Source organism: Macrotis lagotis, chromosome 5, assembly GCF_037893015.1.
Source record: "Macrotis lagotis isolate mMagLag1 chromosome 5, bilby.v1.9.chrom.fasta, whole genome shotgun sequence".
In the NCBI taxonomy this organism is placed as follows: domain Eukaryota; kingdom Metazoa; phylum Chordata; class Mammalia; order Peramelemorphia; family Peramelidae; genus Macrotis; species Macrotis lagotis.
This window is the reverse complement of record NC_133662.1, coordinates 160,428,036-160,450,323: the sequence shown is the minus strand read 5'-3', so window position 1 is coordinate 160,450,323 and position 22,288 is coordinate 160,428,036. Positions and strand designations below refer to the sequence as shown.

Sequence of the window (22,288 nt, the reverse complement as noted above, 5' to 3'; positions counted from 1 at the left end):
CCAATACTATCAGATAAAAGAGAAAATCCTGCAAGCAACCAGAAAGAAACATTTTGTACACCAAGGAGTCACAGTAAGGATTATGCAGGACCTGGTTGCATCAAAATTAAGGGATCAAAGGGCCTAGAATGAGATATTCTGAAGGGCAAGGGAGCTTGGAATGCAGCCAAGAATCCACTATCTGACAAAGCTGAGCCTTCTTTTTCAGAGGAAAAGATGGACATTTAACAAAATGGAAGAATTCCAAAAATTCCTGATGAAAAGGACCAGAGCTAAATGAAAACTCTGGATATCAAACAGGAGGTTCAAGAGACACATGAAAAGGTTAAAAAAAAAAGGTGGGGTGAAGAAACAACTGCTATCCAATAAGATGAAACTGGTTATATCCCAGCATGGGTAAAAGATTCTCATAACTCTTGAGAACTGTAACTCTAACAGAGAGAATATACCTAGCCAGAAGTGATGGACACTCATGACTTATCCATAAAACTGCTATCCAGTGGGGGGAAACTGGCTATAACCCTACTTGGGAGAAAGACTCTAATAACTCACAAGAATTGTAACATTATTACATAGAATATACTTAGCTAGAAGTGATGGATACTCAGAATTTTCTATGACTCAGATAGAATGATTTAAAAATACTTCCTCCTTAAAAAGGGGGACAGGAAGGAGACTGGAGGATGGAGGGGATTGAATGGGGCAAATCTCATTACATTAAGAGGTACAAAAGACCTATGGTAATAGAGTGGAAGAAGGGAGTAGATGAGAAACACATGAATCTTCTCCCATCAGAGTTGTCTTAAAGTTAACTTATACACATACTCAGTTAACTTAAAAACATCTTACCTTTCAAGTACTAAAAAGAGAAAAGGGGAGGTGGGGATGGAGACAGGGAGGGGGAGAAAAAGGGGAATTAGCAGAAGGAAGGGAAGGGAAAAGGGAAAGAAAGGAAAGGGGTTGGATATAGGAGGCCAAACACACTGAAGGGGGTGGTATTCAGAAACAAAATACTGGGGTATATGGATAAAGGGAAAAAGGAGAAAAATACAAACAGAAGGAAGATAGCATGGAGGGCACTAAAGACTTAGTAATTATAACTTTGATTGTGAATGGGATGAACTATCCCTTAAAACATAAGTGAATAGCACACTGGATTAAAAACCAGAATCCTACAATACACTACTTACAAGAAAATCATTTGAAGCAGAGAGATACATAGTGAGGAAAGGTAAAAGGTTGGACCAAAATATATTTTGCTTCAGCTAAAGAGAAAAAAGCAGGGGTAGCAATCCTTATCTCAGACAAAGAAGCTGCTAAAAAAGATAGCATTAAAAGAGATGAGGAAGGAAACTATATCCTCCTAAAAGGTACCACAGACAATAAAGTGATTTCAGTACTGAATATATATGCACCCAATGAGGTAGCATCCAAATTCATAGAGAAGAAACTGAAAAAAACTACAGGAAGACATAGACAGAAAAACTCTACTGGGGGAGACATCAACCTGCCCCTCTCAGTTTTAGATAAATCAAGTCATAAAATAAACAAGAAAGAAGTTAAGGACGTAAATAGATTGCTAGAAAAACTAGATATGATAGACTTATGGAGGAAATTGAATGGGGATAGAAAGGAATATACCTTTTTCTCTGCAGTACATGGCACTTATACAAAAATTGACCATGTACTAGTGCATAAAAACCTAATGAGCAACTGCAGGAAGGCAGAAATAGTGAATGCATATTTCTCAGATCACAATGCAATAAAAATCATATGCAATATTGGGCCAGGGAGATATAGACCCAGAACTAATTGGAAACTGAGAATTGCATCAAATTTACAAAGTTACAAGTCATTGCCCAATTCATAGATGGTCAAAGGAAGCTATTTATAATCATATGAAAAAGTTATCGAAATCATTATTGATTAGAGAATTGCAAATTATAACAACTATGTGGTATTATCTCATGCCTCTCAGATTGGCCAAGATAAGAAAAAGAGAAAATGATCAATGTTGGAGAGGTTGAGAGGAGATTAGACATTGATGCATTGCTGGTGGAGTTGTGAACAGATCTAACCATTCTGAGGAGTAATGTGGAACTATGCCCAAAGAGTGATAAAAATGTTAATTATCTTTGACCCAGCAATTCTAATTCTAGGTCTATATCCAGAAGAAATCATAAAAAATGGGAAAATCCTCACATGTTCCAAAATATTCATAGCAGCTCTTTTTATTATTCTAATAGCTTTAATTACAGTGCTTGTTTGTCGAAATGAAAACTGAAAACAAGTATACAAAACAGTCGATTACTAATTGTATATTGAAAGCAGTAAGAGTTTCCACAACACCAAACAAACCAGTTCTGAGTTTTTCCCAAGATAAAGTTTAACAGTTCCAGCTTCTTCAGTGTTTATCAAAATACAAAAGAGAAAAAAAAGTAAAGATCTTTTTTCAGATGGCAAATCTGACCCTTGTAGTAATGAGGGGCAGTAAAGGACATTTCACACATATACAGATAGGGGAATTGTTCCAAAACAGGACCGAATACTTCTAGAATGTAATGACTCCCCAAGCTCTCATGCTCAATTTATTTTCTTTCAAAACCTAGACACCTTAGAGATATGCCTAGTGTTCTTGACTGTTTTTGAATATCTCCAGTCAAGGTTTGGGGCTAATGTAGGCTGTGCTTACTGTGGAGAGGTTTCAAACAGAAGCACCACACACTTGACCAAAATTAAAATGCTGATTTTTTTGTTGTTCAAATATGTTAGAAAGCTCTTTCAAATGTTTATAACCAGTCATCACCTATCCTTCTTAAGAGTTAGTCAAGTGTGATGGAGAACTAATCACAGCCTGACCTGAACTGCAAGGGGGGAAAAGTCTAGTTATAAATGGTTTATGATTGAAGATCTAATGCTCTCAATGTGCAGCCTGCTCTGAACCACAACTTCAAAGCTTTTTTTTCCTAATAAGTATCCATGTGAACACAAATACAAGCACAAACTCTATGAAATACATAAAGATCCAAAGACATAGCATTACATGGATCTCTATTTTAACCACGCAAAATTGATCACTTGTTTGATTTTTATCATTTCTCAAGTTTCAAAAGAGAAACTGCAGACAATTACAATGGTCTGGTATTCAAGTTGTTACTGCAAAACCTATGCTAATCATATTTCTCTGTTCTGTGTGTTCAAGTGTTTTACTTGTCTTTTTTTATTTTTTTACTATTTAAAAAAATACACTGAGTTCAGGTTAAAAACAAACCACCAAAATGGATCTCAACACAGGTCTCACAAGCCAGTAGGAGTAGCATTCGACTTTGCTGCTTGCACGTTAACCCCCAGCAACCCAAGTGTCAATGTGCTTAAAATCCCTTCCCAGTACTAAACGGTGAGTTGATTTTTTTACAATAAAACAAAGCTGAGTAATATTGCATAGGAGTGCCAGAAACTGCCCCATTGGAAACAAAAACTATTTACATTAAATAAGAAACCTTTTTCAGGCCTGAATTTGCCACATTTACAGCATGGTGCAATACATACTGTGACAAGGGGTAGGAAAAAAACAGCTTCCGGCACTCAATACCACAAAGTAGCACAGTTTGCCACATGAGAGTAAAGCGAAGGGCGAATAGGAGGAAATAGGAGGGAGAGAAGGAAAGAGGGAGGAGGAGCTTTTGTTGTTTCATTTCTGGTTTCGGAGCTGATTGGACAACCAGTCCAGTCCTTCATAGAGCCCATCCCCACTAGTGGCACAGGTGGCTTGGATGTACCAGTTTCTGTGACGAAGAGAATGCAGTCCAAGTTTATCTGTGATTTCAGCTGCATTCATGGCATAGGGAAGATCCTGTTCGTTAGCAAACACTAATAAGACGGCATCTCTAAGCTCATCCTCTGCCAACATTCTCATCAGTTCTTCTTGGGCTTCATTCACTCGTTCTCTGTCATTACTGTCAACCACAAAAATCAGTCCTTGTGTGTTCTGGAAGTAATGGTGCCACAGGGGTCGGATCTTGTCCTGGCCACCGACATCCCACACCGTGAAGCTAATGTTTTTGTATTCTACAGTTTCTACGATGAAACCTATAGTGGGAATGGTAGTTACTATTTCACCCATCTTCAGTTTGTACAAAATAGTTGTTTTTTCCTGCAGCAGCCAGACCAACCATTAGAATTTGCATTTCCTTTTTGCCAAAGAGCCCCTTGAAGAGGTTAGCAAATATATTCCCCATGTTCCAGGTGTGATGTGTTGAATGTTGGCAAAAGAAACCTGTGAGCGGCGGCCGCTCCTTCCCTTCCTCGGCTTCTCTAGGCGTTGGTTTCGCTCCCACAAGCCATAGCAGCTCTTTTTGTAGTGACAAAGATTTAAAAATTAAGAGGATGTCCATCAGTTGGGGAATGGATAAACAAGCTATGGTGCATGAATATTATGGGGTATTATTATTCTGTAAGAAACTATAAATGGTTAGACTAGAGAAACATAGAATGAATTACAAGATCTGATGCTGAGCAAAGGGAGTAGAACCAAGATAACAATGTCTGCATTAACAACAACATTGGGAGATTAACAACCTCCTCTCAGCAGTTCAGAGAGTTAAGACAACCATATTAGATAGGTTATGGACAATGCTATCCCCTTACAGAGGAAGAAAAACAATACCAAAAAAATTTTTTTTTAAAAACATTCAGAACCTGATGAACACTTAATTAAAAAAATCTAATATATCTCTTTCCCTTAATCCTAATTACTCATACTAAAAATGAGTAATCTGTAAACATGTTTATCACAAATATGTTTGTACTATGATAACCTGACTGTTCCCTGCTGAGTGGAGGGGGATGGGAAGGGGAAAGTGGAAGGAAATTTTGTAATGTATAAAAGCAAATTTCAACATTTACTTCCAAAACGTTGAGTTCCAAATTCTCTCCCTGCCTTCTAAACCTCTTGAGAAAGCAAGTTACTTGATGCAGGTAAAAATTGGTAGCCATGAAAAAAAATTACAATAGTCATATTGTAAAAGTAAACATAAGCCCCTCCATAAAGAAAGAGAAACCACAAGAAAAATAAAGTGAGAAAAAAAAAAGATGCCTCAGACTGTATTCAGACACCATCAGCTGTGTCTTTGGGATGGATAGAAGTCTTTATCTTAAGTCCATCAGAGAAATTGCTTCAATATTTTTCCCATAGTTGCTATTGTTATTTGTATTTCCCTTCATCCAATTCCCCTCTACCCCCATTTACTCTATTGTCTCTCTCCTTTTACCCTGTCCCTCAACAGTGTATTACATCTGACTATCCTCTCTCTCTCTCTCTCTCTCTCTCTCTCTCTCTCTCTCTCTCTCTATATATATATATATATATATATATATATATATATATATATATATATTATATATATAGTATAAGCTGCTAAATCTTGTGTTATTCTGACTGTAACTCCACATTATTTGAATTCTTTCTTTCTGGCTGCTTATAATATTTTTTTCTTTGACTTAGAGTTTGAAATTTGACTATAATATTCTTGGCAGTTTTCATTTTGGGATCTCCTTCAGGAAGCAATTGGTAGATTCCCTTGATTTCTATTTTACCCTCTGTTTCTAGGATATCACATCAGTTTTCTTAGAGAATTTCTTTAAAAAAATGACATCTACGCTATTTTTTTGGTCATGACTTCCAAGTAGTCCAATAATTTTTAAATTACATCTCCTGGATCTGTTTTCTGGGTTAGTTGTTTTTTCCAATGTGAAGTTTCACATTTTCTTTCAATTTTTTTCATTCTTTAGGCTTTGTTTTATTGTTTCCTGATTTACCACAGTCATCCACTTCCCTTAGCTCCATTTTAAATTTGAAAGAATTATTTTCTTCAGAGAACTTTTGTATCTCCTTTTCCATCTAGTTAATTCTGCTTTTTAAGGTATTCTTTCCCTCCTTGGAATTTTGGACTGTTTTTTCCATTTGACCCAAACTGGTTTTTGAAATGTTATTTTCTGGGCAGCTAGGTGGATAGAGCACCAGCCCTGGAGTCAGGAGTACCTGAATTCAAATATGGCCTCAGACACTTAATAATTACCTAGCTGTGTGGCCTTGGGCAAGCCACTTAACCCCATTTGCCTTGCAAAAAAAAAAACAACCTATTAAAAAAAAGAAATGTTATTTTCTTCAGTATTTTTTGTATCTCCTTAACGAAACTGCTGGCTTGGTTTTCATGATTTTCCCCCCATTGCTCTCATTTCTCTTCTTAATTTTTCCTCTACCTCCCCTACTTGATTCTCAAAATCTTTTGTGAGCTCTTCCATAGCCTGAGACCAATTCATATTTTTTCTTTGAGGCCTTGGATTCAAAAGTTTTGACTTTGTTATTTCCTGAATGTGCATTTTGATCCTCCATAAGGCAAAAATAATTGTCTATAGTTTGAATTTTTTCCTTTTGTTGTTTGCCCATTTCTCCAGCCAATGACTTGAATTTAACACTTTGTTAAGGTAGGGAATCTGCTTCCACAGTGGAGGATATACTGCCAAGCTTTTGAGATTTTTGAAGCTGTTTTCAGGGATAACCTCACCTCCAGAGATCTTTGAGTTCTCAATTCTCCAAGGTCTTATGAGAAGCTATAACTCCTCTCCAGGCCTGTGCTCTGATCTGTGGATGGCCACTAGTATTCCTTTCTGCCCTGGAACCATGAGGAGGGTGCTTGCTGTGCTGCAGGCAGTAAGCTCTATTGTGCTTCTGCTCTTTTTCCTGAGACTGGGGCCTCAGACAGTGACTAGATCTGGGTGAACCAACCAATTCCTGAATCAGGGATGGCAAAGAGACCTTTGCAATATCCCCTGATCCTCTTACAATCCATATATTGAATGCTTTGGAAGCTGCTGTCAGGTGGCTCCCTGCCAGCAGGGAAGCCAGGCCTGCTTCTGCTCCCTGGGGTCAGATCTGTGCTGAGGCCTGCACTGGGTTCCACTTTCACTCTGATGTCACAGAGTTTTCCTGTTGACCTTCCAACTTTTCCTTGGCAATCCGTGAGTGGAGGGGTCTGGAAACTTCCATTGCCACCCCAGACCCAGCTGCCCACAGAGACCTAGGCACCTTGTGGTCTGTTCCTAGATGACTGGAGTTGGTTTGCTCTGGTACAGTGAGGGCTGTGCTGTGGGTCCTTTTTAACTCCATTGTAACTCATTCTTCCTGCTGATCTTTCAAGTTGCCTTGGGCTGGAAAATTGTTTCATTCAATCGTTTTGTGGGTCCTGCCAGTCTAGAATTTGATTAGAGTCATTATTTAAAGATATGTGGAGTGGTTTGGGGGAGAGCTCACAGGATTCCTTGCATTTACTCAGACATCTTTGCTCCACACCCTCAACAAGGTTCATTTAAGAACTTCTGTGCAAGGTACTATGCTAGTACTACAGGTTCAAAGAAAAAATAAGTGTCAATGACATATATCCTGAATAGAAATAAGAGTAGCATAATGAAAATTAAAGAGAGGGAGACATTGACAATTTGAAATGATTCCCAGAGGAAATGGGATCTGAACTGACCATTTTAGTAAGACAAGGATTTTGAGAATTGGAGACTAGAAAAGAGTTCACTCCCAGAACAGGACAAAGAGATAGAAGGTGTACAGAGTTTAGGGACTGGCTTGACCTTATTGGAATGCAGAATTCATGAAGATGGATCCTATGGGAAAAAGTCATGGGAATAAGGCTAGGATCTATAAAATCAAGGAGTAGTTTACCTGTCAGATCTATAGAAAGGGAAGTAGTTTATGACCAAGGAACAAATGGAGAACATCATTAAAAATAAGCTAGATAATTTTGATTTAATTAAATTAAAAAGCTTTTGCGCAGAAAAACCACTGTAACAAAGATCAAAAGAAATTTAGAAAATTGGGAAACAATTTTTACAACTAGTATTTCTGACAAAGGACTCATTTTTATAATATACAGAGAAGTGAGTCAATTTTTCTTTTTACTTATTTATTTTTAATTAAGTTTTATTAAAGCTATTATTTGAGTTTTACAATTTTCCCCCATTCTTACTTCCCTCCCCCACCCCCAACAGAAAGCAATCAGTAAGTCTTTACTTTGTTTCCATGTTGTACCTTGATCCAAATTGAGTGTGATGAGAGAGAAATCATATCCTTAAAGAAGAGAAGAGAAGAGAAGTCTAAGAGGTAACAAGATCAGACAAAAAGATATCTGTTTTTTCCCTAATTAAAGGGAATAGTCCTTGCACTTTGTTCAAACTCCACAGCTCCTTATCTGGATACAGATGGCACTCTCCTTTGCAGACAGCCCCAAATTGTTCCTGATTGTTGCACTGATGGAATGAGAGAGTCCTTCAAGTTTGAACATCAGAGTCAATTTTTCAATTGATCAATTGGCAAATGGTCAAAGGATATGCAAAGGCAATTTACAGCTGAGGAAATCAAAGCAATCCATAGTCATATGAAAAATTTCTCTAAATAATTACTTATTAGAGAAATGCAAATTAAAGCATCTCTGAGGTACCACCTCGCAACTCTCAGCCTGGTCAATATGACCAGAAAGAACAATGATCAATATTGGAAGGGATGTGGGAAATCTGGGACACTAATACATTGTTGGTGGAGCTTTGAACTCATCCAACCATTCAGGAGAGCAATCTGGAATTACACCCAAAGGGAAACAAAAATGTACATACCCTTTGATCCAGAAATACCACTACTGGGTCTAAACCCTGAAGAGATTATGAAAAATGCTAAAAACACCATTTGTACAAAAATATTCATAGCAGTGCTGTTTGTGGTGGTAAAGAATTGGAAATTAAGTAAATGTCCTTCAACTGGGGAATGGCTTAGCAAACTGTGGTATATGTATGTCATGGAACACCACTGTTCTATTAGAAATCAAGATGCATGGGAATTCAAGGAAACCTAGAATGATTTTCATGAACTGATGCTGAGCGAGATGAGCAGAACCAGAAAAACATTGTACACCCTGATGGTAGTGTGGGGATGATAATCAACCTTGATGGACTTGTTCATTCCATCAGTGCAACAATCAGGGACAATTTTTTGCTGTCTCTGATGGAGAACACCATCTATATCCAGAGAAAGAATTGTGGAGTTGAAACAAAGACCAAAGACTGTTACCTTTAATTTAGGAAAAAAAAACTATTATCTTATTATATAATTTTGCTATCTCTTATATTTTATTTTTCTTCCTTTAGGATATTATTTCTCTCTCATAACATTTAATTTAGATCCATGTATACCGTGGAAACAATGTAAAGACTAACAGATTGCCTTCTGTGGGAGATGGGGGGAGGGAAGCAAGATTAGGGGAAAAATTATAAAACTAAAAATAAATAAAATCTTGAAAAATAAAAAATAAAAGAAATAAGGGGAAGAGGCTTAGATGACAGATTAGAGAATTTGTAATCTATGCTTAAGAAATTAAGGAACTATTGAAGGTTTTTGAACAGAATAATGCATTCTTTGTCTCTCTATCCATCTCTGTCTATCTCACTTATATTCAAATACACACCCTTTCTCCCACTTCCCTAAGTTCAATATTTCATGTCACTCTTCCCAATTTCAGGTTAACTTACATTTCTTGGTACTTTGAAGAATCCCTTAAAGGAACTAGTTCATTTGTTCAGTTAACTAATACCCTGAGATTTTTACCAGTATTCTTGGTCAGAGAAACTTGCTTCCTTAAAAGGATAGAGACAAGATTTATGGATTCATTAGGGGGGAAAAACTCCCAAATAAGGCAATTCCATCTGTCAATTCTGTTCAACATCTTCTCTACAACTCAGAACCTTACATAGCTTCCTAGAACACTAAGTAGGTAAATGATTTTTATGGGGCCAAGCAATCAGTATGACATCCAGACCTGAACTTGGGTCTTTCAAACTCCAAGGTCAACTCTCCACCTACCACCTCATGCTCCCTTATGATTATTGAATAAATAATTTATTTAAATCCAAACCCTCCCTTTTGGCCATGTAATAATTTTTCTAATTGCTTTTGGTTTGTCTGTGACAAATCAGGAAACCTTTCTTTCTTTTTTATAAGAAAAATTTTATTTATTTTTTATTTACACATTACTAAAATATTCTTATTTGGGTAAACATAATACCCCTCCCCCACAAAAATATAAAACCTCATGAGAAATAAAGTAAAAGAAAGAGTAAAAAATGTGTTTCAGTCTGTGCTCTGATACCACCAGCTCTGTCTCAGTTGGATCGCATTCTTTATCCTAAGTCCATCATAGTAGTTACTTCCATATTTTTTCCACAGTTGCTGTTGCTGATTGTAATTCCCTCCATCATTCCTCCCCATTACCATCTACTGTATTTTCTCTCTCCTTTCACTCTGTCCCTCTTCAAAAATGTGCTGTGGGTCAGCCAAATGGTGCAGTCCTTTTTCTCTCCTTTTTCCTCTATATGTTTATACCCTATTGAGTGTGTATGCTGTTTCTTCTCTGAGCCATTTCTGATGAGAATGAAGGTTCCATCATTTTCCCCTCACCTACCTTCTTCCATACCTTTGCAAAAGCTACATGAAATATCTTTTTAATGAAATATCTTAGCCTATTCTACCTCTCCTTTTTTCTTACTCCCACTACATTTACCTTTCACTCATTGACTCCATTTTTACAGTACATTATATCTTCAAATTCAGCTCTCTCCTGTGCTTTATCTATAAAAGTTCCTTCTACCTGCTCTATTAAATGAGAAGGTTCATATGAGTATTATCAGTATGATCTTTCCATACAGGAATACAAGCAGTTCATCATTAAGTCCCTCATAACTTACCCTTCTGCTCCACTCTCTATGCCTCACCTGATTCCTGTACTTGAAGGTCAGAATTTGACAGAATTTCTGTTCAGCTCTTATCATTTCAACAGGAATATTTGAAATTCCCCTTTTTTCATTTAAAGTCAATCTTTTCTCCTGGAAGAGGATGTTCAGTTTTGCTGGGTAGTTGATTCTTGTTTACATTTCAAGCTCTTTTGCATTCTGGAATATTATATTCAAAGCCCCACAAGCTCTTAATGTAGCTACTGCTAAGTCCTGTGTGATTCTGACTGCAGCTCCAGGATATTTGAATTGTGTCTTTCTGACTGCTTGTAATATTTTCTCTTTCATTTGGGAGTTCTGGAACTTGGCCACAATATTCCTGGGGGGACTAGTTTCATTTTGGGATCTCTTTCTAGGGGAGATCAGTGGATTCTCTCAATTTCTACTTTACCCTCTGCTTCTAGGATATCAGGGCAATTTTCCTGTAGAAATTCTTTAAAAATTAGGCCAAGGCTCTTTTTCTGATCATGACTTTCAGGTATCCCAATAATTTTTAAATTATCTTTCCTAGTCTGTTTTCTAGATAAGCTGTTTTTTCAAGGAGATATTTCACATTATCTTCTAGTTTTTCATTCTTCTGGTATTGAATTATTGTGTCTTGAGTTCTTGCAAAGACATCAGCTTCCTTTAGCTCCATTCTACATTTGGAGGATTTGTTTTCCTCATAGAGCTTTCTTATCTTCTTTTTTATCTGGCCAATTTTTAAAACATTATTCTCAATAACTTTTTGAATTATTTTATCCATTTGACTTAAGTTGGTTTTTAACATGTTATTTTCTTTGGCATTTTTTTTTTTGGATTTCCTTGACTAAGCTGCTGACTTCTTATTCATGTTTTTCTGGCATGTCTCTCATTTCTTTTCCCAATTTTTCTTCTGTCTCTGTTACTTGACTTTTTAAATCTTTTTAAAGCTCTGTCATAGCCTGAGCCCAACTTCCATATTTTTTGAAGTCTTTAGAGGCAGAAGCTTAGACTTTCTCATCTTCAGATGGAATAATTTGCTTCCTCTCTCTTTCTACTTCCCCTGATTCTCGAAGTGCTTTCCTTCTTACCATTCTTTCATTATCTCTTTTCTGTTTTCTATGGCAAGTATTTCCACCAATGAAATGCCTAGAGGATGGCTAGGTTATTCACATAACAAGTCTCAAGTCATAAATTCATCTTCCTTTGTTCATTCTCCCTCATCCCCCCAAAGCCAATCAATAATCAAATCTGACCAATTCTAATTTCATGACATCTCTCACATCTGTCTTATTCACTAGAGAATAGCTGTAGAACTGACATTCACATCCTCTACATGTCTCTTTACTTCCATCCTATGTTGTTCAATTGTTTCAGCTTTTTGTCTGACACTTCATGATCCATTTGAAGTTTTCTTGGTAAAGACACTAGAATGGCTTGCCATTTCCATCTCCAGATAAAGAAACTTTTTCAAACAGGGCTAAGTGACTTGGCCAGGGTTGGTCTGAAACCCAATTTGAACTTAGGTTTTCCCATAAGAATTCTTTATATCACCTAGCTGCTAAAATAAACTTTCTAATGCACTTATCTAACCTTGTTACTTCCTTTAGACTTCTTGCTTCAAAAATAATATCTAAACTTCTGATGAGAAGAAAAATATGCTTGTGCTTTCTTAGGGTGGGGATCTGGAAGGAAGCAAAAGTCTAGGATGAGCTTTACGTGCCTACCATGTGGGTATATGACTTGAGCAATTCCAAACAATGTATTATCTATTGTTATTTTTTACCATTTTACTTCTTTAATCAATGAACTTTTAAATCCCCTACTACAAACCAAATAAGCTCCTCAGTCTATCATTCTAGGTCCTCCACAATTTACTCTAACTCACATTTTTAGCCTTGCCACACTTAGAATTAAGAAAAATGAGAAATGATGGGCGGGGGGAAACAATCATTCAAGGGGATTTGTTGGGAAAAATCATTCTAATTCATTTCTTTTTTTTGCAAGGCAATGGCGTTAAGTGACTTGCCCAAGACCACACAGCTAGGTAATTATTAAGTGTCTGAGGCTTGATTTGAACTCAGGTCCTCCTGACTCCATGGCCAGTGCTCTATCCACAGTGCCACTTAGCCACCCCTTCTAATTCATTTCTTAAAGAGCTATTAATTGATCTAAATATACTGGGAAAACAATATGAACTTGATATTCAATAAAATCAATTCCTTTTTTGGGAATGGATAGCATTTTTTGCCATAAATCATTTAGATTTATTTTGAATCACTATACTGCTGGGAATAGCTAAATCATTCATAACTGATCACAACTATATTATTTTGACTTTGTACACAGTATACTTTACTTTGCATCAGCTCATATAAGTCTTTACAATTTTTCTGAGAGCATGCTGTTGTTTATTTCCCACAGTAAAAATAAGTCCATCAAAAATACAAAGGACAATTTGTACAATCTTTTCCCAGTTGATAGGCATCCCTACAATTTTCAATTTTTCACCACCAGAAAAGAACAGCCATAAATACTTTTGTACATATAGGTCCTGTTCCTTTTTATTTTTTGTCTCCTTTGGAATACAGACCTAGTAGTAGTATTACTAGGTCAAAGGGTATGAATAATTTTTTCTGTCCTTTGGGCACAGTTCCAAATTGCTTTATACAATGGTCGAATCAATTCATAACTCCACCAGAAGTGCATTAATATTTCATTTTTCCCACATGCCCTTCAACATGTTTCATTTTCCTTTTGTATTCTATTAGCCAATCTAATAGCGATGAGATAGACCTCAGAATTGCTTTAATTTGCATTTCTCCAATCAATAATGACTTAAAAGCATTCATGGCTATGGATAGTTTTGATTAATACATTTGAAAATTACTGCTGTCTTTAATTGTGGAGTAATTTATTTAACTCAGTCCTGTGTGTGTGTGTGTGTGTGTGTGTGTGTGTGTGTGTGTGTGTGTGTGTGAAAGGAGGTCTGTATTAAAGAAACTTGCTCCAAATCTTTTTTTGACAGTTACTACCACTAGTTGTATTCCCCTCATCTTATTGCCTATTTCTATTTCGACCTCTTTATAAAAATTTATTTTCTCCTTTCACCCTTTCCCACCTCAAAGTGTTTTGCTTCTAACTACCACCTTTCCCAATCTACCACCAGTCATATATTTCTTATTTCCTTCCTCTTCAACTTTTTTGAAGGATAAGATATGTTTCTATATTCAACTGAGCATTTGTTTTAGTCCTTCACTGAATCAATTCTGATGAGAGTAAGGTCATTCACTCCCCTCATTTTTCTCCCTTCCCATTCATTGCAAAAGCTTTTTATTGCTTCTTTTAAGTGAGATAATTAATCCTATTTTAGCTCTCCTTTTCCCCTTCTCCTAACATATTCTTCTCTTACCCCTTAATTTTATTTTTTTATCTATCATCCCTTCATATTCAACTCATACCTATGCCCTCTGTCTATGCATACTCCTGCTAACCGCCCTAATAATGAGAAAGCTTTTATGAACTACCAGTATCATCTTTCCATGTAGGAATGTAAAGTTTAACTTTAAGGCCCTTATGATTTCCCTTTTCTGTTTACCTTTTTATGTTTCAAGTCTTGTGTTTGAAAGTCAAATTTTCTATTCAGTTATTGAATTTTCATCAAGAAAATTGTGCTTCAAAGTTCTCTATTTCATTGAATGTCAACTTGTCCCTAGAAGGTTTGCACTTAATCATTTAACATAGAAATCCTTCCATCATTTTATGTAGCCCTTCAGTCATTTAATGTAAAAACTACTAAATCTTGCATTATCCTGACTATAGCTCCATGATACTTTAAATATTTGTTTCTGGTTGTTCCTTGACCTGGGAACTCTGGAATTTGGATAAATTTCTGAGAGTTTTTATTTTGGGAACTCTTTCACAAGGTGTTCAATGAAGTCTTTCAAGCAATATTTTACCCTCTAATTCTAGACTATAATAGCAGTTTTCCTGGTTTTCAGGAACATTTTTTAAATTAATGCCCCAGGATAATTATACAGAATTTTCCAATAAGATATTTCACAGTCTTCTATTTTTTTCATTCTTTTGATTGTTATATTGTTTCTTGATTTCTTACACAATCGTTAGCTTCCATTTACTCAAATCTAATTGTTAAGGATTTATTTTCTTCAGTGAGATTTTGTACCTCCTTTTCCATTTTGGGGGACCAATTCTACTTTTTAAGGAGCTTCTTTCTTCAATGAATTTTTGTGCCTTTTTTTCTATTTGGGCAATTCTGCTTTTTTAAGGCATCCTCCTCACTGGCATTTTGTATCTTTTTCTACCATTTTGCCTAATCTGTTTTTAAGGTATTGTTTTTGTTTTTCAGTTTTATTGTCTTCTTTACCAAGCTATTGACTCATTTTTATTATTTTCTTGCATCACTCTAATTTCTCTTCCTAATTTTTTCCTCTATGTCTCCTATTTGATTTTCAAAATCTTTTATGAGTTCTGCTAAGAACAAAGATGAATTCATATTTTTCTTAGAGATTTTGAACTTTGATTGTGGTTTCTTCTTCCAAGTATGAGTTTTGATTCTCTTTGTCACCATAGTAACTTTCTATAGTCAGAATTTTTCCTGTTGTTTGATCATTTTCCTGGCTATCAATTGATTTTTTTTTACTCTTTCTTATGGTTGGGCTCTGCTTCAAGGGTGGAGAGCACAATGTTCCGAGTTTCTGGGGTTTTATGCAGCTGTTTTCAGAGATATTCCTAGGAACATTTAAGTTTCCAGATCTTCCAAGGTGGTATGATCTATGGTGACATGTTTACTATTACAACAGAGCCCTGTGCTCTGGTCTTTGAGTGACACAACACTCTATTCTACCTTGGTACTATAAGGAGGATCCTTGCTCCACTTTGGTCACAAGTTCTGCTGTGCTAGTACTTCTTTTCACCATTGGACTGTCACCCAAGACTGTGACCCAGGTCTGAGTCTAAGCAAAACAACAGAGTCTGTCTAAGCACTAGCAAAGAAACCCAAGTAATGTCCTTCTGATTAGCTTTTTGATCCCCTTACTGTCTGTAGCCAAGAACTACTTCAGTACCTCCCAAGTCCTGTTCCTGGTTTGCTGGTGTTGAGTTTTTGCTGGTATGGCCTGCAATGGACTGTGTGCTAGTCTCATCCAGGTGCAACCAACCTTTCTTGATCACTTTCTAAACTTTCTTTGGAATCTGCCAGCTAAGATCTAGAAACTGCCACTGCTGCCCCTGACTCAGTCAGTGGTTTGTTGGGGATCAGTTAGTACTAGATTGTGCTCCTCTCTCATACTGGTGCAATAGACCTTTCCTGCAACCTCCTAAGTTGTTGTGGGCTAGAAAATTGTTTCACTCTAGCTTTTTGTGGTTCCTATTGCTCGAAAATTTGATTAGAATCATTATATAAAGTTATTTAGAAGAGTTTAGGCGAGATCTCAGGAAGTCCCTGGCTTTACTCGGTCATCTTGGCTCTGCCTCCAATAATTGTTCTTTAGAGAACTAAAAGTTGCTAAAGGTAGCCATTAGGGCTGCTGCCTAAGTGAGAAAATGTCCATCAAATGAAGCAATTATATATAGAAAGAATTTGATTTAATTATGAGATATCTAATCAAATCCAATCTGATGTGTAACTTGAATTACTATTGTTCCTCAATTTGATCCCTGATTATATTTTTGGTGAGAAAAAAATGTTAACATACAATATTTTTCTTCTTGTAAACATTCTTTGGAAGGGTAAAACCATTTGCAAAAATGTAAAAGTAACATTTTGACACACATTTTTTAATTTTTTTAAGGCAGTTGGGTTAAGTGACTGCCCAAGTTCATACAGCTAGGCAATTATGTGTCTGGGGTTAAATTTGAACTCAGGTCCTCCTGACTCCAGGGCCAGTGCTCCATCCACTACACCACCTAGCTACCCTTGAAGTGCCTTCTTCACACTGCTTCTGACTAAAAGATCCTTGCTCATTGCTAAAATTTTCTATAAATGATACCCAGACAACAGAATATTCTCTGATTTGGAAGACATGACTATTTCTTGAGAGGAAAGGAGTCTCATAAGTACAGACAAGACATAGCATGGTGACACACAACAGGCATGGAAACAGTTAAGATAAAAAGGAGAGATGAGAAAGAAATAGTATATAAATCTGGATTCTAGACTGTGCCAAAGATTTAGAAATGTTCTATGACAAATACCCTACCCAGGTATAGATCTAAATGATGCTCTAAAGTTCTGGCTCCTGAGAGGATGAAAAAAAATAATTACTGTCTCCTATATTGAGATGGTAGGGGTGGGGTTGGTTGTGAATGAGATGTTGAAGATAAAGTGGATTCTAATTAAAAAGGTGATTTTCTAACAATCTTGTGATATTTAAATAACATTCTTTTGAGGTATTAGACATATAGGGAACAGGAAAATTCAGTATGTCTTACTATATCCCTTGGAGTAAATAATAAATAGAATGTTGTTCAAATCTTGTTTCCCAATAGTATTATGGGCCTGGATATAAGTGAGAAAAGGGTATGCTGTTAATTTGATTTTTTTCATTCTTATTTTATTACTTAGAATGCGTGAGAATTTTTTTTCTTATAGAAAAAATGTTTCTGTATTTATACATCCTAATAATCATCTGAGATTAAAGTGGCATTTTTTTGTCTCTGTGTTAAAGCAAATTAAGTTTTTTTAAATGTGAAAATAAAACAGGGAAATGTTTCTTTTGTTGAAAAATCACTATTGTTTTAGTATTCATAAATCAAATGTTTCAGTAATTGTATCACAGCATATGAAATCAGAAGCCTTTCGATTAAACCTCTCAAGGAATTTTTAGAAGTTCTAAAATGTTATCTAGCTCTTAGTAGACATGTAGTAGTTGCTTAATAAATGCTTGTTGATTAACTGGCTAACCATTACTATTCGAAATACAACCTTTCTTGAATTTTATTCTTAAATTCTTATTTCAAAAAATATTTCAAAGAAAAGATAAATTACTAACTTAATAAACAAATTTACCGTAGAGGAATGACTTCTGGCAACCATCCTGTAAGTGCATGAAGAACTGTGAATTCCCCTAACTCTCTTTGTTCAGCCAAGTGAATACTAGAAAAGAAAAGTCAATAAGTTTGTTTACATATAAAAATGACAAAACTTGGACAAATACTTAAGGAATATGAAGTCATTATTCAATAATCTTATCTAACTTTATATTAATATTGCCATATTAATTACCGATTATAGTTGCAAGTGCAGACACTGAGTGCAAATAAAGTATAATTTTGTCAAATATCCAACTATTATCATAAGATACCCAAAACAGGGGTGAGAAACTCATGAAACTTCAGGGAGAAGTTAGCTCCTTTACTTATCTTCAGTCAAAAAAAAAGATTAATGGTGCTAAATATTTTTTGGCATGATTTCAAAAATAAATTTTAATACTATATTAAGTAGATTTACTGTTGAAATGACTTTGAAATCTTTATAATAATCAAACTTACATGTATGACAATGATATTCAAATTTTACTACTTTAAGAAAAAAGAAATTTTTCTAGCTAAATTCCAGTTTTTAGAATTATTAACTTAAGCTATATATATGAATAAAAATGAAGTCATATAAATAAGAAGAGGCACAATGGGGTAGCCATGAAGTCAGGAAGGTGTGTGCTCAAGTACTATTCTTGACCCATCTTGCTTCTGTGACCTTTGGTTAAATCATTTAACCTCTCAAAGCTGTAAGCAATTCTCTAAGTGATTTATTACAGAGATGTCAACCTGCATTAGTAGAGGGAGTTCCTTTACCCAGAAGTTCCATATAGTAATGAAATCACTTGTCAAGCCCCTATCCCTAAGGAAGAGAACATATTCCCTCCAAAAAAAAATTATGCAACCTCAAGTTACTATAAATCATTAGTAACATTAACAGACTACTGAAACAATTTTTTAAAATTTGTCACAATTCACTTATGTCTTCACTTCCTAAATGAAATAAAAGGAACTCTATTCTCTAAACTCGAGTTACCTATATATTATTTTGACATACAGAGGTAAGGCAATGAAGTGTCACTACAATTTTATAAATCAGTTATTTGAGGGTGAATTAAGCCAGCATCTGAATTATCTGGTTCTATAAGCTACTGGCAGAATGCTGGATTTGGGAAATGCAAGATCATTCCCCCAGGGCAATCAGAATTTCATACTATGATATTGTGTGGCAGTGTCATTTGAAATCAAAATTCCTGATGTGCTATTCAAAGGAAAACAAACTAATTATAAGGATTCAAGCTGGATTGTTAAATTTGTTTTAATAATTGACCTTATGGTGTTCACATACTCTAAAGCTACTGAATATCATTTGCAGTCACTTTAGAAATAATTAAGTCTTTAAATGGCATTAAAACTGAATTTGTTTGTTTTTATAGAAATGTTGATAGTTTTCTCCAACATACTCAACATTTGTGAGTTTAACGATGGCTTTAGCTAATATCATTGGCCAAAGTTCAATTTCAAGAGTTGTAGCTGGAAGTAATAATCTATTCTCTTCATCAAATGGTAGGGTATCATCGACAGTTATCTTTCTCCAACAGCCCTAAAAAGAAGAAATTTTTAAACATGAAATAAAAAGTTTTAAAAATCAACATCCACGATAAGCACACAAGAATTTCTAATTATTTTAACCAGATTTTATAACACAAGTGAGAAAATTATTATTAGACTTGGATTTCAGCAGATATTTTATATTCTTGCTACAAGTAATAAGTATTAACACCAGTTAAAATTAACACATTAAGATATGACAGTCAATCAACTACAGTTAATTGTTACTATTATAGGTACCTGTAATGGAAAAAATGAGATAGTGAGATCTGGCATCACTTCTGAGAATTTCAAATTGCTCAAGAACTGGCACTTTGCTTGCAAATTCAAAATATTAGTAGGGTTGGAAATGAATATGAGCATAGTGGAACAAACATCAGTATAAATATATTGCAAAATAAAAAATCAAAGAGATGTACAGTTCAATTTTAATAATGGCAATAATAATTTTATCAATAAAATCATTAATAGTTTGTAATTTTATCCCATTCTGCAATGATGAAATCTTTTGTGCCAAGTTTGAAAAGTTAATGACAAAATAGAACATTTGCTTAAGGGATCAACTTTGTTCATTTACCCTTTTAAACAAAAAAGGAATGAAAATGGTTTCAAAGAGCACAACCAAAACAATGTGCTACTAAATGGTAAGTTTGGTATGACCTAAAGAATGAAACAGGTTTTTACTCATTTACTCAGTCACTGAGCAACTACTACTTATTCAGTGATCCTACTGGTTAACATGCCATAAAGTAAAGCTCTAATATTTTTATTTCATATATTCATAAATAATTTGTTCAAAGTGGCATGGGAGACAGGACACCAGAGTAAAACCAAGCATTTAGGTATTCAAATCTCACCTCAAAAACATATTAAATGGACAAATCGCAACTTCTCAGGGCTTTCAGTTATCTGTATAATCAGGAAAGGTTGGTCATGATAACTCTTAAATCCATTCCAGCTCTAAAACTATGATCTTAATAGCACTGTTAAATTTATATCTAAACCTATATAACAGATTCGGGATAGTAAATAAGTATTTCTATGGTGACAATAATTTTCTTTACTTAAGAGATGCAAATGTTGAAATTATGCTTTAATATGAAAGATTAAATGGCAAACACACCAATATACTCGTTAGAACTTGAACTAAAATTTTCTAATCACTAAATGTAATGTTCTTTGAAGTACTTTTCAGGGTCTCATGTTGCTCATATTTCAGTTCATTTATTTTGCAACTACAATATAAAAAAACTGAACTCAATTCTGTGGGGGATACATAGAATGAAAAGACACATGCAGTCCTCAAAATGTTCATAATGTGGGGGGGAGAAATTAAACATAAACACAAATATAAAATAGTTCATGAAAAGCACATATGGAGTATTATAATATACTTTCACTGACCAGTAATCTTAAATTACTCCTTAGGATACTATATTCAAACCAACAAAGTCAAAGAAAACAGCTACAATCCCATAACCAACCTGCAGGGAAATAGAGGAGATGTGCTCTGCTAGCTTCCCTCCCCATTTTTTTAATCTTTATTGAGATTTTATTTATTTTTTCCAGTTACATGTAAATGTGGTTTTTATCACTTGTCCATTTGTAAGTGTATGAGTTTCACATTTTTCTTTTTTTTTTTAGATTTTTTTTCAAGGCAAATGGAGTTAAGTGGCTTGCCCAAGGCCACACGGCTAGGTAATTATTAAGGGTCTGAGACCGGATTTGAACCCAGGTACTCCTGACTCCAGGTCCGGTGCTTTATCCACTACGCCACCTAGCCGCCCCTACTACACCACCTAGCCGCCCCTCACATTTTTCTACCAATCTCCCTTACCTCCCCTCTCCCTATGCCAACAAATAATCTGGTAAAAGATGTACACACACAATTATGTACAACATAATTCCATATTAGCCATGTTGTGAAAGAGAAATTAGAATTAAGGCTGGGGATCATGAGAAAAAAAGGAAAACTATAACAGAATTTTTTTAAATCAACATAGTGTGCTTTGCTCTGCCATCAGAATCCATAGTTTGCTCTCTGGGTGTGGATAGCATTTTATGTAACAGGTCTCTCAGGACTGTGCTTGATCACTGAACTGTTGAGAGGAGCTGCAGTCATCATAATTGATCATCTCACAATGTTGTACTTAAAGTGTAAATGCTTTCTTGGTTCTGTATACTTCACTCAGTCCATGCAAGTCTTTCCATGCTTCTTTAAAATCTAGTCTTTCATGTTTTCTTACAGAATAGTAATATTCCATAACATTCACATACTATACTAGGTCAGTCATTCCCAAATTGATGGGTATTCCCTCAATTTCCAATTTTTTTGCCACTATAAAAAGAACTGGTAAAATATTTTTGAACATTTGGGACTTTTCTCTTTTTTATGATTGCTTTGAGATACAGACCAAGTATTGTTATTGCTAGATCAAATGGTATACACAGCTTTATTCCCTTTGGACATAATTCCATCCTGCTTTCTAGTACAGTTGAATCAGTTCTCAACTCCACCAACAAAGCATTAATGTCCCAAGTTTTCCACATCCTCTCCAACATTGATCAATTCCAGTTTTGTCATGTTAGTCAATCTGGTGTGTGTGTGAGTGGTACCTCAGAGTAGTTTTATTTTGAATTTACCTTATCAATAGTGATTTGGAGAAATTTTTATATGACTATACTTTTAATTTCTTCATCTGAAAACTGCTGATTCATATTTGCTGACCATTTATCAATTGGGAAATGACTTTTAATCACATAATTTTGATTCACTTCTCTATATATTTTAGAACTGAGTCCTTTATCAAAAACATTAGCTATGGAAATTGCTTCCCAGAATTCTGCATTCTTACTAATCTTGGTTACATTG

The 22,288-nt window shown here is 35.3% G+C and overlaps 1 protein-coding gene and 1 pseudogene across 1 annotated transcript in view; both read right to left on the bottom strand.

Moving 5' to 3' along the window:
- The window catches only part of ADGB (androglobin), a 244,091-nt gene that overhangs the window by 179,451 nt on the left and 42,352 nt on the right, over window positions 1-22,288 (bottom strand). The window contains exons 6-7 of the mRNA XM_074187787.1: window positions 19,269-19,408; window positions 17,837-17,923 (exon numbers count right to left, since the gene is read on the bottom strand). Coding sequence (XP_074043888.1) covers window positions 17,837-17,923; window positions 19,269-19,408 — 227 coding nt within the window. The remainder of the gene's footprint in view (window positions 1-17,836; window positions 17,924-19,268; window positions 19,409-22,288) is intronic.
- On the bottom strand, window positions 2,894-4,409 carry LOC141489951 (ADP-ribosylation factor 1 pseudogene; annotated as a pseudogene).